This window comes from Malaclemys terrapin, chromosome 5, assembly GCF_027887155.1.
Source record: "Malaclemys terrapin pileata isolate rMalTer1 chromosome 5, rMalTer1.hap1, whole genome shotgun sequence".
Lineage (NCBI taxonomy): Eukaryota > Metazoa > Chordata > Testudines > Emydidae > Malaclemys > Malaclemys terrapin.
In genome coordinates, this window is record NC_071509.1 from 129,844,892 (window position 1) to 129,862,298 (window position 17,407).

Below are 17,407 nucleotides of genomic sequence, written 5' to 3' on the forward strand. Positions count from 1 at the left end.
ATCCTAGCCTTCACAACCTCCTCAGGCAAGGAGTTCCACAGGTTGACTGTGCGCTGCGTGAAGAAGAACTTCCTTTTATTTGTTTTAAACCTGCTGCCCATTAATTCCATTTGGTGGTCCCTAATTCTTATATTATGGGAACAAGTAAATAACTTTTCCTTATTCACTTTCTCCACATTACTTGTGATTTTATATACCTCTATCATATCCCCCCCTTAATCTCCTCTTTTCCAAGCTGAAAAGTCCTAGCCTCTTTAATCTCTTCTCATATGGGACCCGTTCCAAACCCCTACTCATTTTAGTTGCCCTTCTCTGAACCTTTTCTAATGCCAGTATATTGGCATTAGAAAACTGCTGCAAGAGGTCACTGAGTTTAATACTCCATCTGGATCCTAAAAGGGCCCAGATCATTTCGTGATCACCAACATCTGTATCTATTCAAGCTAAGTTAATTATATGGGCAATTAAACCCCCTGCTTTAGAGCATAAGATGATCATCTGCTGAGGATCAAGAAGAATTTTTTCCTCCCACTCACCATATCGTGTAGTCTACTTACTACCTCATAATACCAAAAATATTATAATGGCATTATATAAATCAGTGGTATAGCCTACCCTAGAATACTATGTTCAGTTCTGATTACTGCATAGCAGAAATAGAAGAGATTCAGAAAAAAGAAACTACAAAGAACAGAGAAATGGAAAACCTCCTTATGAGGAGAGATTGAAAAGACTGGGAGTGAAATCCTGACCCCATTGAAGTTCCCAAGAAAACTCAAATTGACTTCAATAGAGTCAGGACTTCACCCTGAAAATGTTTAGTTTAGAGAAAAAAAATGAAGAGGGAATGTGATAGACATATACAAGATAATGAATGTTACAGGTAGGTCTGGAAAGATTAGATTTTTATCGGTCAATGTCAATAAACAATGATTTCACCATACACACACAAACCAATGAAAAAATATTTCCATTGATAATAATCCAAATTTACAGACAGGCAAAGTAAGAAAACTGCTGCTTGGGAACTTATTAGTGTCCCACCTTCATGTGTATATAAAAAGGGTTGGAATGCCAGTGTTAGGAAGGGATTTCTCCTCCCCCACCCCCACAATGTGTTGGGTTGGGTTTTTTAAAAATCTCCTTCCAGTGATGCATCAGGAATGGCCACGGCTGGAGATGGCACACACTTGACGGGGCGGACCAGGACTCTGTGGTGGTATTGAGAATTCTCTCTCTCGGGTGCTTGCCTGGCTGGTTCTTGCTCACATGCTCAGGGTCTAACTGATCCTCACATGTGGTGTCAGGAAGGAGTCGTCCCCCAGCTCAGATTGGCAGTGACCTTGGGATTTTTTCACCTTCCTCTGCAGCGTGTGGGTGCGGGTCACTTGCCAGGATCACCTGGGCAGTGTCTCACAATCATTTCCCTGCCATTGCAAGGGCCTTGGTCACTGGTGAACTCAGTCACTCCTATTCTCTGCCTGTGGCACATAATAGCTAGTCTCCTATGGGCTGTAATACTTTGATCTAATTTTGGTTGTTGGGTTAGCATGTGGGTGCTGGGTGTTGCCAGTGGCCTGGGATATACAGGACGTCAGACTGCATGACCTGGTGGTCCCTTCTGGTCGTAAACTCTATGACTATGTATGGAATTCCCATGTTTCAGTATTACACAATTGACTAGATCTATTATGAGGTGTGATTTTACCTGTCTCTGAAGTGTCAGATACTGGCGAATGCTGAAGGCAGGATTCTGGACAACATGGACTAATAGCGTAGGAGTCATGAGACCAGGATTCCATCCCTGGCTCTGCCACTGTAGGACCTCGGGCTAATTATATGTGCGCTCTGTGCCTCAGTTTCTCCATTTGTAAATTGAGGACAATGAGATTTAGCCACCTTTGTAAAATACTTTGAGATCCTCAGATGAAAAAGTGAATTAATTATCTTGTATGGTAAGCCTGTAATTCCTACAGTACTTTCTTGTATCCAAATACACTGCACAATGAATAATAAAAACAGATAACCCCAACTTTATGTCCAGTGCTCACTGTGGGAGTATATTTGTCCTCAGCCTAGTTGGATTAAAGTTCTAGTTTTGATGCTGCCATTATACACCATTAAAGCAACATTCCAGACAAACTACATCTTAAAAAACAGGTAGGAGTAAAAAGCAAAAGCAAATTAACTCTAATATACACCATTCATTAAATAAATCAGTATTTCGGGACACCTGTTCAACCCCACTGTTTTCAGCACATTTGCACAAGTGTATCTGACAGGAACTTGGAAAACAATTCTGCTGATGATGCACATGAAGGAATAGAATTCAGCTTGCTACCTCTTAGCTACATTGGCTCTGCCCAGCTAACAGAAATTGATGGCAGTGGAAGTTCTTTTTGACACTGACTCCAGCAGATACGGCTCTGATGCATAAAGAGAACAAGTCTCATGATAACGATGGTGTTAATTTTACAGAGCCACTTTTTGGAATAAAACTGCACTTTAACAATCACAGAATTTCCTTCCACCCCCACAAATGGGATCTCAGCTTACACTCAGCTAGCGTTTGCCATCAGAGAAGCTACATGCTCACCTCATCAATCATATCTTTGGGGAAAGGTGTAACTTGATGCATAATTGAAAAAGGAAACACTAGAGATACATGCCCAGCTTAATCGTCAAACTTTCATTTAACTTTCTTTGACCTTTCTAGTCCAGATCAGTCAAACCAATCTTGTGCTGTAGAAGGACTTAGCATTGAGCTCATTCTTTAGCAAAGACACCAGTCTAATTCTGAAGGAATTTAGACATTTGAAAACGGATTAGCAGAATTCAATCACGCTGACATGGGAACTGCAGTCTTTTTATGATGAGAAGAGTTAATGTTATGGTCCCTTTGTAATTGCCTCCAAGGCATATTTGTCTCTCAAAGAGGTTGTGATGAGCCCCCTCAAGTAAAGCACAATATTTTATGACACTGTTGGATTTTGTGGCGTAATTAGCTATAAAATCCAGCTTGCATGGAGCAATCGGACACCTCCCCCATGAATCTTATTTAAAAAAAAAAATGCAAAGGAAAACGATACATTACCGAATATTGCTCCAAATAACAGCTTGAACAGATTTTATTATTGCCAGCAGGTTGCCCTTATTTTAAACCTTGATAAGACCACTGTGCCATGATGATCTCACTGCTCCCAGTTTCACCACTCCCTTCAGTTCCTTCACCCATTCCTGTCTTCCTACCTCACCAATCCCAATGTGTGGAATGAACTCCCTCCCAGACTCAAGGCCTTCCTCCCTCAGTGCCACCTGGAAACCTATTTCTTCTAAGAAATCACATGCTAACTACTCTCTTCCACAGTATATTGCTCACCAGGTTAGCACTGAACCTTTATCTACCCAATATGAAACAGCAAGAACTCCCCACCCACCCCTATTACACCTGAAAGGATGGTCCCAGGGTGGGGCTTGTGAGACCTGGCTTCATTTCCTGGCTTCATCACAGATTTCCTGTGTGACTTTGGGCAAGTCACTTAAGGGCCAGATTTTCAAAGGTATTCAGGTGCCTAAAGATTCAGATGCCTAAAGAAGCCTAGTGGAGTTCTGAAAAGCACCATGGTGCCTAACTCCCATTTACTTTCAATTTCAGTGGGAGTTTGGTACCTAGGCGCTTCTGAAAACCCCTCTTGGCGTCTACCTGCATCTTTAGGCACCTAAATAGCTTTGAAAAGCTGGCCCTAGTCTCTCTGCTCCTTAGTCCCCCCTCTATAAAATGGGCATAACAGCACTGCCCTACTTCACAGAGGTGTGGTGGGGCATGCAGAGACTGTGCTAATGGGAGTTGTATAAGGACCTACAATAGGCAGATCTAAAGTTATCTCTATCCTCCCCTTGTGTTTTTGTCTATCTGCAAGGTTATTTGGGCCAGGACTCTGTCTTTATCTGGGTTTATGACAGAGCCAAGCATGCCGTAGGCACTTAACACATCATGAATAAAGAATGAGTAGCTAATAAGGTCAGACATGCCTGTGCATCTCATTCAGACGGCTAGCCCTGGTTCCCAACGCCAGCCATCTTGCACCCCTGCCTACAGCTCTGACCTTCTCTCCTAGCCCCTCCACTCAGCAATGGCTTTTCTCACAGGCAATTCCAAGCCATCTCCCATATGCTTGGACGCCTGCCCCAAAGTTGTTCACCAGGCCACCTTCAAATCCCTCCTAAAGCCTCACTTCGGCCATCTTGTCTGTGAGCAAACATGGCGGGGGTGGGGGATGTGACGGGTTGGAGCACAGAAACCCCCTTGGGAGCTGCCAACTGATGTGCCAAGACTACCCCTGCTCCTGTTTTCCCTGCCAGCTCAGAACTCCAGCACCCTGTCTTGCTGAGCCAGACACTCCCGTCTGCTCCAACACAGACCCAGGGTCAGAATTACTTGCTCCAAAGCTGCAGGTTTACCTGAAAACAGTTCACAGTAGTGTGCTTGTCTTTAGCACTCAGATGCCCAACTCCCAATGGGGTCTAAACCCAAATGAATCTGTTTTACCCTGTATAAAGCTTATGCAGAGTAAACTCATAAATTGTTCGCCTTCTATAACACTGATAGAGAGATATGCACAGTTGTTTGCTCCCCCAGGTATTAATACATACTCTGAGTTAATTTCTAAGTAGAAGGTGATTTTATTAAATACAGACAGTAGGATTTAAGTGGTTCCAAGTAGTAACAGACAGAACAAAGTAAGTCACCAAGCAAAATAAAATAAAATGTGCAAATCTATGTCTAATCAAACTAAATACAGATAATCTCACCCTTAGAGATGCTTCAGTACGTTTTTTCCTCAGACTAGACACCTTCCAGGCCTGGGCACAATTCTTTCCCCTGGTACAGCTCTTGTTGCAGCTCAGGTGATAGCTAGGCGATTCTTCATGATGGCTCCTCTCCACCCTTGTTCTCTTCCACCCCTTTATATATCTTTTGCATAAGGCAGGAACCCTTTGTCCCTCTGGGTTTCCACCCCCCCTCACTGGAAAAGCACCAGGTTAAAGATGGATTCCAGTTCAGGTGACATGATCACATGTCACTGCAAGACTTCATTACCCACTTGCCAGCACACACATATACAGGAAGACTCACAGGTAAAAACAGCCATCTGCAGACAATGGTCCTGGTTAATGGGAGTCATCAAGACTCCAACCACCATTAATGGCCCACACTTTGCATAATTACAATAGGCCCTCAGAGTTATATTTTATATTTCTAGTTTTAGATACAAGAGTGGTACATTTATACAAATAGGATGATCACACTCAGTAGATTATAAGCTTTGTAATGATACCTTACAAGAGACCTTTTGCATGAAGCATATTCCAGTTACATGATAATAAGTGAATATAATGTTTTTATAAAACCATATAGACTGCACAACGTCACAGGGGGAAGTGCAGGAAGAATATACCTTTTAGCACGTAGCAGAGCCATTGAGATGTCCACATGCCTTAATCACCACATGACCTTATTACAACCCACTATCAACTTGTCTGTTTATGACCCTCACTTGCTGGGTCTCATTGACTCTCTGCGGCACAGACTGGATCTTTACTTATTTTCATAAGGCAGAGTCACAGGGTGACTGGCCCCTTTAAGGGGAGACGGGCCAGCCACACCTGGCCATAATTAATTAGCTGCTTCCAGCCTGAGGTGGAGGGACTAAGGAGGGTCCGGTGACAGCTTAATGGACATATGGGTCTTATAAAAGGACTGAGAATGAGATCAATCTTGAGGTGGAACCACAGGCAGTGGGCAGGCTTCTATGGAAAGCCTGATCCGGGGTCTGCAGGAGACGAAGTACTCCCAGAAAACGAGTGTGGCAGCCCAGTGCTCTGTACCACAGCAGGGAAGGATTCAAAGAACAGAGCCCAAAAGTGGCTGAGAATGGTACTCCACGGGAACCAGCTTGGGGACCCAGAGCTCTGTCCCAGAGCCAGAATAACTCACACAGGTAGCCAAGAAAGGGGCTGCGAGCAAGGCCCAGAGGGTGAGCGAAGAGGCAGAAAGATCTTTTTGTTTGTTGAACTGTTGCTACAGGTTTGCTTGTGTTTTGGCCAGAGGGCTAAGTCCCATCTCCAGCACAGACCAGCGTGTGGAGAGCCAAAGAGACCCACCTCAGAGGAGGAAATTGAGGGAAATGTGTGACCAGTAATGTGTGCTATGGGGTAGCTACGCCCCAACAACAGGTACTCAGTACACTTCTGAGCATATTAATAACAACAATGCCATTAAGCCAGTGTCACAACATGTTAGCTCAATGCTGTCAGGGGTTGTACAACCCAACATCAAGACAATGATGCTGAATTCTCCCTGAAGATATTTTGAAATGATCTTAAAATCAGGGTCATGCTGAAAATAACAAGCATGAGTAGCAATCCTACACTTCAAAAACAGGCCATATGGACCAAACTCAACCCTGGTGAATCAGGTACAGGTCCCATTGAAGCTAATGGGAATTGCATCAATTTATGCCAAGGCCGAATTTGGCCCAATTTGTAGAAGGTCTGAGTTTCTCTGTATTAATCACTGAACCATGAACTCCTGATGTCCACTGACCTAACTGAAAAGACTCTTCTTGACATCAGTGAGCCTTGTATCAGTCTGCATTGAGAAAGAAAGAGTCGAACTAAGGTCCATTTGTTGGCATAAAGCATGGGTCTCAATGGGTTATGCTATCAGCAGAACACTCCAAGGAGGATTCAGGTATACAACAGCATTCTGCTAGGTCACAGGAACAGAGCAGACAGCAGAACAAAGCAAAAATATACGCCAAAAACACTACATACACCTGCCAACCCCTACCAGACTTGTTGTGTGTCTAATTTAATTCCCACCAGCCTTGCAGGCGTCTCTTCAAATTAAAATGATTAGGGAAACAACTGAATTAGATTACATGACAGTATAAAAACGCAATACTTACTTCCAGTGCCAATGCTTCAAAAAGAGTAATTTACAATGAAGTGTAATAGACATGTCTGAATGTTTTAGGAAAATATAATAATAAATGTTTCTGGTGTCAGATTGATGGATTGGAACTTTGTCATTGTGAGCGGACTGTGATCTTTGTAAATATGGATTGCAGTGTAGTTACTCATAGATCTATTTGTTATTGTCTCTCTAACCCAATGCTTTTTGCCTTTTCCCACTGTAATGGCCTCTGTAATACATGGGGTTTTAAGAACTGGGGGAATTCTTTGAAAAGATGTTAAAATGTAGTTTCTTCCTTTATCTTCTTTATTAAGAGCCTCTACAATCTACAATTTTATCTCAATCACCTTTGTTCATATTGATTTTCCAACTTTTTTTTTTACATTTCAACATCTGAGCTGACTATGATTTATTTCACTTTTCTTTTTTCTACTATGCATCCAGCTGTATAGCACTCTTTCTTTAAACTTCCCTTGATCTTGAATCAGGTACAATGCACAGACTGAACAACATTAAGAGGAAGCAAATAGTGATAATTGTTCTGTGGCAAAGTCTGGTCTCAGTGCACTCCCATAATGAGAAGGAAAAATGCAGTGACAATTATTCAGTGGTTTTGGGGTAGACTTACAGTCATGTGGAGAGAGGACCCAAGTGAGAGCTGTGGTGCTTCAGGTATCTGTGGGAGAATGGCAATGTTGAACATGTGGGTCTCCAGGTGGGTTTGTGGAATAGCAGCACTCGATACCTGTAAATGCAAGATCACAATTCATTCACAATGATGAAGAACTGCTATTGCTTGAAAACACAATTGCCTTTGTAGGCCCTCCTCTTAACCTCTCCTACTCCTCCTTCTAGGGTGACCAGACAGCAAGTGTGAAAAATCAGGACAGGGGGTGGGGGGTAATAGGAGCCTATATAAGAAAAAGACCCCAAAATCGGGACTGTCCCTACAAAATCAGGACATCTGGTCACCCTAGCTCCTTCTGGCTTTGGTAGGACAAAGTTAGGGGCTGATCCTGAGAACATGAGCCAGCAATAGAACTAGATGATAAATGCTGAAAAAAAAATCATACTGTACCTTCAACCAGATGTCTCTTAGGGTTGCTTCTCTGTAATCCAAATGCACTCACATAGTAGGTGCCAGAGTGTACTATGCTTTGATCAGGGCCGGCTCCAGGCACCAGCTGAGCCAGCTGGTGCTTGGGGCGGCAGATTGTTCGAGGCGGCATTCTGCCCAATCCTAGGGCGGCACGGCCGCTTTTTTTGTTGTTGTTGTTCCGCTCCAGCCGCCCTGTAGGGGGCGGCGGCGCGGAGGACCGGAGCGCCCTGCAGGGCAGTCCTCTTCCTTCCCTCCCCGCTGACCAGAGCGGAGCCCTCGCGGCAGGTGGCAGCGCAGGGGGAGGGGCCGCGTGGCAGCGCCCCCGCTGTAGCCCTGGCCGCCCCCTTCTCTGTCTCTCTCCTGCCTGCTCCGTCCCCCTCCCCCACCCCAGCCAGTCCCCCTGCACCCGCGCTCCGGCCCCGCCGTAGGGTTTTTTTGATTTTTTTTGGCTTGGGGCAGCCAAAAAGCCAGAGCCAGCCCTGGCTTTGATACAATATACTATCAAGGTTAAGGCTGCACAAGATGACTTTGTGCTCCACACTGGAAGATGATCCATACCACCATCCCAATACCAAGATGAAATTAATATCTAACTCATCACAGTCCAGTTGCAGTTGCTGTTTCTTTTTTTCTTTTTATAAACACATGGATCCAGCAAAATTATTTTTACAAACATTTAAAAGCACTAAAACATAGTGTAAAAACTATGCTAGAAAAGCTTAGAATAATCCTGAAAGTCGGCAACCGCCCTTAGCTCTCACTGCCTTCCCTGCTCAGCACCCCACATCGGCCTCAACACCAGGGAAGGATTTGGCCCCAGTATGTCCTTGACTTCAATAGAACTTCAAACAGTTTGCTGAGTAAGAATGGACTTAACACCCGCTTCAAGTTGAGAACGTGCATGAAAATGCTTTGCAGAATTGGGGCCTAAAAGAGTAAAACCGAAATGATTTTAATCACTCACAGGGTCTGTTGATGTCTTTTGAACTACAATTCCCAGAGCACTATTGAAAACACATAAGCCTGCCTTTTCTAGGAAGTCACAATCCACTGTTCTGCACTCAGACAGATGTATTATGATCTTCTGATGTGACACTGCACGCTGTAGCTTCTTTTCCCTATAGGGTGCCTCATACAATTATTGTCACTGCACCAAGAAACTAAAAACAAACGTCTGACTCATGCAAAAGGCATATACCTAACAGCAACATAGCAATTAAATTAAAGATTAGCTTGCTCAACATCTGGCACTCTCAACTTCCTCATTATCACTTATGTTAATTACTTCAGAAATTACCTTAATTGCCTGTCAGTAATAGCTTCTAGGTGGTAAACCAATTGTAACAAATATTGCACGCAAATATTCATGTTGACTTAGCATTATGGGAGACTGTTAAACTTCCCAAGCAAAATGCAAGGTACTGTCTGAGGGATTTTATGATCCTTCTGCCTGCTGGGAAGGTGGGGTTTATTTTATTATAATGGCTGCTGGGGTGTATTTTGTGCCTTTTAGTCTATATATACATTTATTGATGGAGTGTGAGGAGCAGTCTGTTATGAAAATTAAATTATTACATGAGGGAACCCCGGGAGAGAGATGGGCACTTGGCCTTGGTGTTTTCAAAACTAACTCAACTCTCAAAAAAATCCACTCGCTGCTCAGAGTAAGCACAGTACGTTTGGGGAGGGCAGGCTGCATTTTTCATACAAAACAAAGAAATTAAATCCCTGCTTTACGTGCAAAACAGAACTTAATGCTGGAGTCGTGAGCCACGCCTCCATAACTGCAGCAGGAAATCTCGAGGTGATGCTTTTCTCAGGGATGAATCACCCAGATACAGAGATATACATATGGGAGGGGGCCTGGGCAGTGGAAAACTCTGCAACCATCTCCTCATGGGAGTGTTGTTTCCTTCCCCTCCTTCTGCTCCCCACTCAGTCATTCCCAGGACATCGCCTAAGGCACAGCTGTCCCCTGGAAACTCCTTATCTTGGAAGAAGGTTCCTATTACAAGAGGTTACAGAAAGATAAGAGTGCAATAAGCTGGGTTATGTCTTTCTAGCGATGTCTGTGGGGCTGGTGGGGAAAATACACCTCTCAGCCCCACTGCCCTATTCCCTTCCAAACGTGGTCTGCCTGGGTGCCAGTCCCAGACCTCCCCCACGCACCAACACTGACTCCATCGCAGGGCTCCTGAAAAGTGGAGTGCCCTGAGCATCGGCATTTTTAAACAACAAATATTCTGTGTAGATCCAGATACTATCACTTCCCCAGCAAGCATCAGTCTCTGGGCACACTGAATCATAGAATATCAGGGTTGGAAGGGACCTCAGGAGGTCATCTAGTCCAACCCCCTGCTCAAAGCAGGACCAATCCCTAGACAGATTGTTGCCTGAGATCCCTAAATGGCCTCCTCAAGGATTGAGCTCACAACCCTGGGTTTAGGAGGCCAATGCTGTAATGAGTCTGCTGTTTTCATTCTCGTGGCAGTCCTAAGCCAGGCCATGCACATATAAACCATTGTGAACCTGTTCATTCTGGGGACAGTCATTCTCTCACACCTTTTTAATGACTTTACTCCTCCATCTCCTGCCTAGAGAGGCTACCAGCAGGATATCACTACTGGAGTGGTGCAATTTAACTTCCTCTCAAGAGTCTACTCCTCTTTGAGATGGACGTCAAATCAGACAAACTTCTAGGAGTTGGCAGTCCCTTGGTATGTCGTTTGAAAGGCAATTTTCCCTAGATCTGCAATGTGGTCTGTGACTTTCCGAACGAGGTCAACATCACCATAGAAGAGTTGGCCTAATAAATCAGCTCTGCAGATGGATACCTCTACTTACTGCAGTCATTACAAGGGGCCAAATCCTGCAGTCGGACAAAACTCTCTTTAGCATCAGTGGGAGTTTTACCTGCATTAAGACTAAGATTTGGTCCTACCTACAGGGAGCCTTTTTATGATTAAACCTGTCGGTCAGCAGGCACCAATATTGATCCTGATAATGGATAAGGCACAGCAAACAGAGTAAGTCCCAGAAGAAAATAAAAGCTGCTCTAGGACAGATGGCAAGACAGGCAGTACCTGGAAATAGAAGGAGTCGCTCTCCGCCTGGGATCCGGAGTGCCTATACCAAACAATGCCTTCGTTGACGTCCTGCTGGGTGAAAGAGGTGGTTGGCGTGGCGGTTCTTCCATCAGGCAGACGCTGCCATGAGTCAGCTGGGCCATCTGCTGGCATTGGAACCAGAAGAACCACCTCCCCTGAGAAAGCAGAGGTGAATGGGGAGAGGTCATGCATGAGACAAGGAGGAGTGTGTGTCCTTCCCCACCACCAATGTGCATTCAAAGGAGAAAAAGTCTTCACCCACTGGCAGCCTCTTCTGTTTACTGGTCTGGCTCTAGATGAGAACACTCCAAAATCACCAGCCTCCGAACGCCCCTGGGCAGTAGGGGAATCCATTTCTGGAGATGGGTGATAGGCACAGGGAAGATTCCAGAGGCCACGTAGGAGGCATATGGCTGAGCCAGCAACCAAACCCATGTTTCCCAAGTGCCAGTACACTGCTCCTAGACCCCGCTACTTACTCCTATGTGTAGCTACGTGTACAGAGAGGTTTGTGTCAACATATGGAGTGCACTTGAATTCTTTCTGGCCCAGTTTGTTTGATGCTTTTGTGCACCTTTTAACCCCATAATTTTATTCTTTACTAATTTCATTAAGTGGAAATATTGAGCACATATAGAAATGCCAAACTAATACATTCAAACACCCAGTATTATTAGCTGATGTAAAAAATCTGCAAATCTATAGCGTCTAGTCAGAATAATATTGAAGGGTTAAAATCCATGTGCATTTTATATAACAACCTGGTATATGGATTGGGCCAGCTCTTTTTCAGACCCAAAGTCCACAGTTTGGTTGAGAGACCAGAGGCCTGGCTAATAGTGATTAGCTAAGAGAAAAGCAAAATAAACAAGAGAACATTGCCTTTGCTAAGATATGCTTGGTCAGTAGAAATGCCAGATGTTGAAGCAATAACTGAATAATTATGTTTCATCCAATGTTTCAAATTGAACAAAGGATCCCTGTTCCTATTGTGCTTCTCCTGAAAGGAAAACAGTCTTCCCACAGATCCAACCTTAAGTTTATGAAAAATTGGCACATGTCAATATAAGATATGGCATCCTTCCACCTCTCTTCCAAGGGACCAATGCCCTGCCTTAAGACATAAAGGAGACAATCTGTATTGTCATATACTCTCACTGTTTCTTTGCTTTAACCCCTAGGAATGTACCTGTTGGACAATCAAAGGAGTTGCTCCATTCCTATGGACCCCAAATCAGAATTCAACATATATATAATTTTATACTAATAACCTTTTATCAAAGTATTAATTAAATGTTAATTTGCTAACTTCATGGGCGGAGACATTATGTAACCCTTTAACCATTGGCTAATGTGCTATCTTGTCTTGCTGCAAAACCTATCCTGGGGTGTGGAACTGCCTACCCCGTCACTTTCCCCCGCCCATGGAAAATCTATATATTCCATTGTAATCAATTGATTGACAGTGTCTCTGAGCCTAATAAGCCAGGTGACACTCCGCCAGCGCTGTGTGTAATAAACTCCTATGCTTGACCTCTACACGGTGTGGATTTATGTCCTTCAAATATTCAGTTTAAAGATCCCCTGATTCCACACAGAAAACATTCTGTTTATATCCGCTTTTACACACAGCCAGACAGATCCTCAGCTGATGTAAATTTTCCTAGCTCCACTGGGTTCAATGCAGCCATAACAATGTTTATCACTGGAGGATCAATCCTGTTATTGATCAACTTTGACCCTCCAAATACATATAGAAGAAGATTCTTATCCCTTACTCGTGTTGAACAACATTTTACTCCATGAGTAGCCCCACTGACTTCCATGAGACTACACAGAGTCAAGTGCTCTCACTGAAAGGGCATCAAAATCTTGATCCTAAATATTTTATTTATTTTATTGAGCAACACAATTCAAAGTTTGCTCAAAATCTCATATAAATACAAACAAATCAAACAAAAACCTTATGAAAAAAGACACTATCAAAATGATAAAACATCTTTAAAAAGTAGATGATATCTAACTGGTAATCAAATAAGAAACCCATGTGATCTTAAATGTCTTTGCATCATCTCTGAATGGGTATTAGGAGGTTCTCTTGGGATTCATGCATTCCTAACCCTGCATCCGTTCTGACACTAAAGTAAATGATTCCATTTCGCTGAAGGTGTAGATTCCTTTCTTCGGTATCTTCTTATAAATGTTTTTGCAAATGACAGTGCTACTCCCATAGGGCTGCTGTGATGTCTATTTAATCTAGAACTTCTAAATTATTTCAAAATGCAAACACCGGGGTTAAATAAACCCACACACTTGGTAAATCAGGTATATATTCAATAACTTCAGAACAAAACTTGGTCGCATGTCTAGAATGATGGCCCAACCCTGCACCATTGACTTCAATAACAGTTTTTCTGTTAATTGCGATAGGAGCATTCTAGAGATTTTTCCTCATATTAATGGGTTCTAGATCACATTTTGTATACAGTTCTAGGGTTGGATCCTCAGCACATATAGTTTAATCAATTTTAAGGACAGAAAGGACCATTGTGACTATCTGGTCAGACCTTCTGTATAACACGGTACGTCTACACTGCACACTAAGCCCAGATCTGTGGGACCCGTGCTTGTAGACTTGGTGTTTCTAACCCCATGCTCGAGTGTCCATACTGCATTGTAATCCTGGCTTTGCAACCACTACACCTGGGTCTCACAGCCATGCTAACACATCCATACTGCACTATGCAGACCTTCGGTGTATGGCTTGACCTCCAGCCACACTGCAAAATGACCGGGCTTGGACCTGAATGACTGCGTAACTCAGGTTCTTAAGGCTTTTACAGGGTCTTAAGACCAGGGTCCTGAGTGCTTGCTGACTTGAATCAGACTGATTTGTGTGTGGATGTTAAGGGACCTTGGGCTCAAACCGGAGTCAGAGCCTGGGGTTACTGCGCAGTGTAAACATACCCACGCCAACCACAGGATTTCCCTGAATTAATTCCTGCGTCACGTGTAATAGCTGTGGCTGAACTAGAGCAGATCTTTTAGAAAAACCTCCAATATCTTGATTTTAAAATGGTCGGCGACGGAGAATCCACCACAATCCCTTGGTAATTATTCCAATGGCTAATTATCCTCATTGTTAACATTTTCCACCTCATTTAGGGTCTGAATGTGTCTGGCTTCAACTTCCAGCTATTTGCTCTTGTGATACCTTTGTTTGCTAGAATGAAGACCCCTCTATCACCAAGCTTCTTTTCTCCAGGTAGGTACTTATAGACTGTGATCAGGTCATCCTTGACCCTTCTCTTTGATAAACTAAACAGACCGAGCTCCGTGAGTCTTTAGCGATAAGGCATGTTTATCAATCTTTTAGTCATTCTCAGGGCTCTTTTCTGACGAGTCTCCAATTTTTCAACAAAAAGAACAGGAGTACTTGTGGCACCTTAGAGACTAACAAATTTATTTGAGCATAAGCTTTCGTGGGCTACAGCCCACTTCTTCGGAGGCACAGAATGGAACATATATTGAGGAGATATATATACACATACAGAGAGCATGAAAAGGTGGGAGTTGTCTTACCAACTCTGAGAGGCCAATTAAGTAAGAGAAAAAAAACTTTTGAAGTGATAATCAAGCTAGCCCAGTACAGACAGTGTGATAAGAAGTGTGAGAGTACTTACAAGAGGAGATAGAGTCAATGTTTGTAATGGCTCAGCCATTCCCAGTCCTTATTCAATCCTGAGTTGATTGTATCTAGTTTGCATATCAATTCCAGCTCAGCAGTCTCTCGTTGGAGTCTGTTTTTGAAGTTTTTCTGTTGTAATATAGCCACCCGCAGGTCTGTCATTGAATGACCAGACAGATTAAAGTGTTCTCCTATTGGTTTTTGAATGTTATGATTCCTGATGTCAGATTTGTGTCCATTAATTCTTTTGCGTAGAGACTGTCCGGTTTGGCCAATGTACGTGGCAGAGGGGCATGTAGGTCTCTAAGGTGCCACAAGTACTCCTGTTCTTTTTGCGGATACAGACTAACACGGCTGCTACTCTGAAACCAATTTTTCAACGTGCTTCTTGAATTGGGGACACCAGAACCGGACACAGTATTCCTGACTTCACTTAAGTCAATGGAGCTAGGGTAATTTATACCAGCTGAGGATCTATCTGGTCCCCAAAATTTAATTTTACTCATTTGTTTTAGAGTTACATATAATCTGTGCTAATAATTCCACATCACCCTATGTTTTAGTACTCATGGATACAAATGTAGTCTGCACGGATAGCAAACTCCAACATCCCACTGAATAATCTGTATTTAACTGTGCATTCCACCTCTCTATTAACCTTTGAAAATATCCCTTATAGCTACCAATCAAAACCCATATAAATTATTTAGTTCTTTTTGTAGAAATAATAATTCTGCTTTGCAAAATATTCATTTTAAACTCTCTCAGTTCATTTCCCAAAATCGCATTCGAATGATGTTTGAGTAATAAAAAAACGCACGCTGGCATATCGTGTTTCTGTTTTATCGCTATGTGGCACTCTGTACCTCAAAGTAGCACCCTGAAACCCCCATATTCATCATTATGACATGATTATGATAGGTTTTGTACAATGCATGCCTTGGGGGGTATCATTTGAAAAGTCTTGATCTGGTGAACATTAATATCCTTTTGGATTGTATGTGCTACATTATACGTGCAGTTATGAAGTGTAGCAATGTGTGTTACTGAAATATATTGTGAGGTTGGAAGACACCCACAGCCAACCTCTCAACTGCAACAGAGGACCAGCCAGACACGTGCTGATGGCCCTTTAAAGGGAATCCACTCTCCCAAGGGCCATCCCACAGACTTCTCAAGAGAGTATGTATGCAATGGAGACTGCCTGACCAATGGAGGTTGCCTAACCACCACGTCACAGCAAGGATCTTTCTAGCAAGCAGGAAGAAGATATAAAAGGACAGACAATGACATCATCACTTAGCCTCTCCCCCCCGCCCCAACTCAACACCTGGAAAAGAATGTCTCAAGACAAAGACTTTGAACTGGGGAAGGGTGGTCCCAGGCTGGAAGGTAGTCCCAGCCTGCATACTGAGGAACTGTAACCTGCTTGTACCAGGGTCAGACATTGTTTGGTTCAACTCTTGCTTAGACTAAAAGTTTAGGATTTAGAAGGCATGTTAAATTTATTTTCTTAAGGTAACTCTCTCTGACTTGTCGGCCTACCACTTATAGTCACTTACAATCTATCTTTCTGTAGTTAATAAATCTGTTTTCTATTTTACCTAAAACAGTGTGATTTAGCTTGGGAAATCTCAGCTCAATTTACAAAGGCTAGCGTGTGTCCATTCAACACTGAGGGAGCGGCGAACTAATGAACTTGAACTGCCCAAGGAAGCCTTGAGCAGCGCAGGACGGTACAGTGCTGAGGTGCAAGGCTGGGGAGCTGGGGGGGAATTGGCTGGAGCCTCTCTATTGGTGACTCATGAGTGGCTGGGACATCATCCATGTAACTCAGTTCAGTGTGTCCCTGCCTGTGGATGTCGGTGTAAATGCAGTGCTGATCAGAGTGTTATAGCTTGACATCAGCGTCACAGTACGAGCGGCAACCCAGGTTGGTGAGTTCAGGGGGCTCAACCATCCCACGATCCAGGTTGCATCCGGCGACCCTGTCACACACTGACAACTTCATTAATATTCCCTTCGCAGCATGGTCCTTCAATCTAATGACAGGCCTGATTCCGATACCTTTACTCACATGAGACAGTCCCTTTGGATGCCCAATTCCCATTCATTTTACTAATATTACAGACCTGGAGTGAAATCCTGATCCTACTGAAGTCAATTGGAGTTTTGAGACTGACTTCAATTGGGCCAGGATTTAGTCCCGGGTGTTGCTATTCCCCCAGAAATCATAAGGAAGCATCAGCAAATATAAATACATAGATGGTTCATTTCTAATTGGCCTGGAACAACAATAAGCTGAGACTAGAAAATGCACACAAGTTTCACGGATCTGGAATTCTGCTTGTACAGGAGTCCTCTTTTGATCCTTTTTTACTCAGGACCAGTTTTCTGTATTTCCTTGCTTTTTCTTAAATTATTAATTATTATTATTACTACTACCAGGGATAATATTTCATAGAAAACTTTGAAGATCAAAGGTTTCTGCTGTTTATTCCTAATCTGAAGCCATAAACCTTGTTTATATCATC

At 43.3% G+C, this 17,407-nt stretch overlaps 1 protein-coding gene across 3 annotated transcripts in view; it reads right to left on the reverse strand.

The window, feature by feature from the left end:
* The window catches only part of FRAS1 (Fraser extracellular matrix complex subunit 1), a 292,619-nt gene that overhangs the window by 85,709 nt on the left and 189,503 nt on the right, over window positions 1-17,407 (reverse strand). For all 3 annotated transcript variants that reach the window (XM_054031084.1, XM_054031085.1, XM_054031086.1), the window contains 2 exons: window positions 11,162-11,340; window positions 7,608-7,724 (listed from right to left, as the gene is read on the reverse strand). In XM_054031084.1, the coding sequence (XP_053887059.1) occupies window positions 7,608-7,724; window positions 11,162-11,340 (296 nt within the window). The remainder of the gene's footprint in view (window positions 1-7,607; window positions 7,725-11,161; window positions 11,341-17,407) is intronic.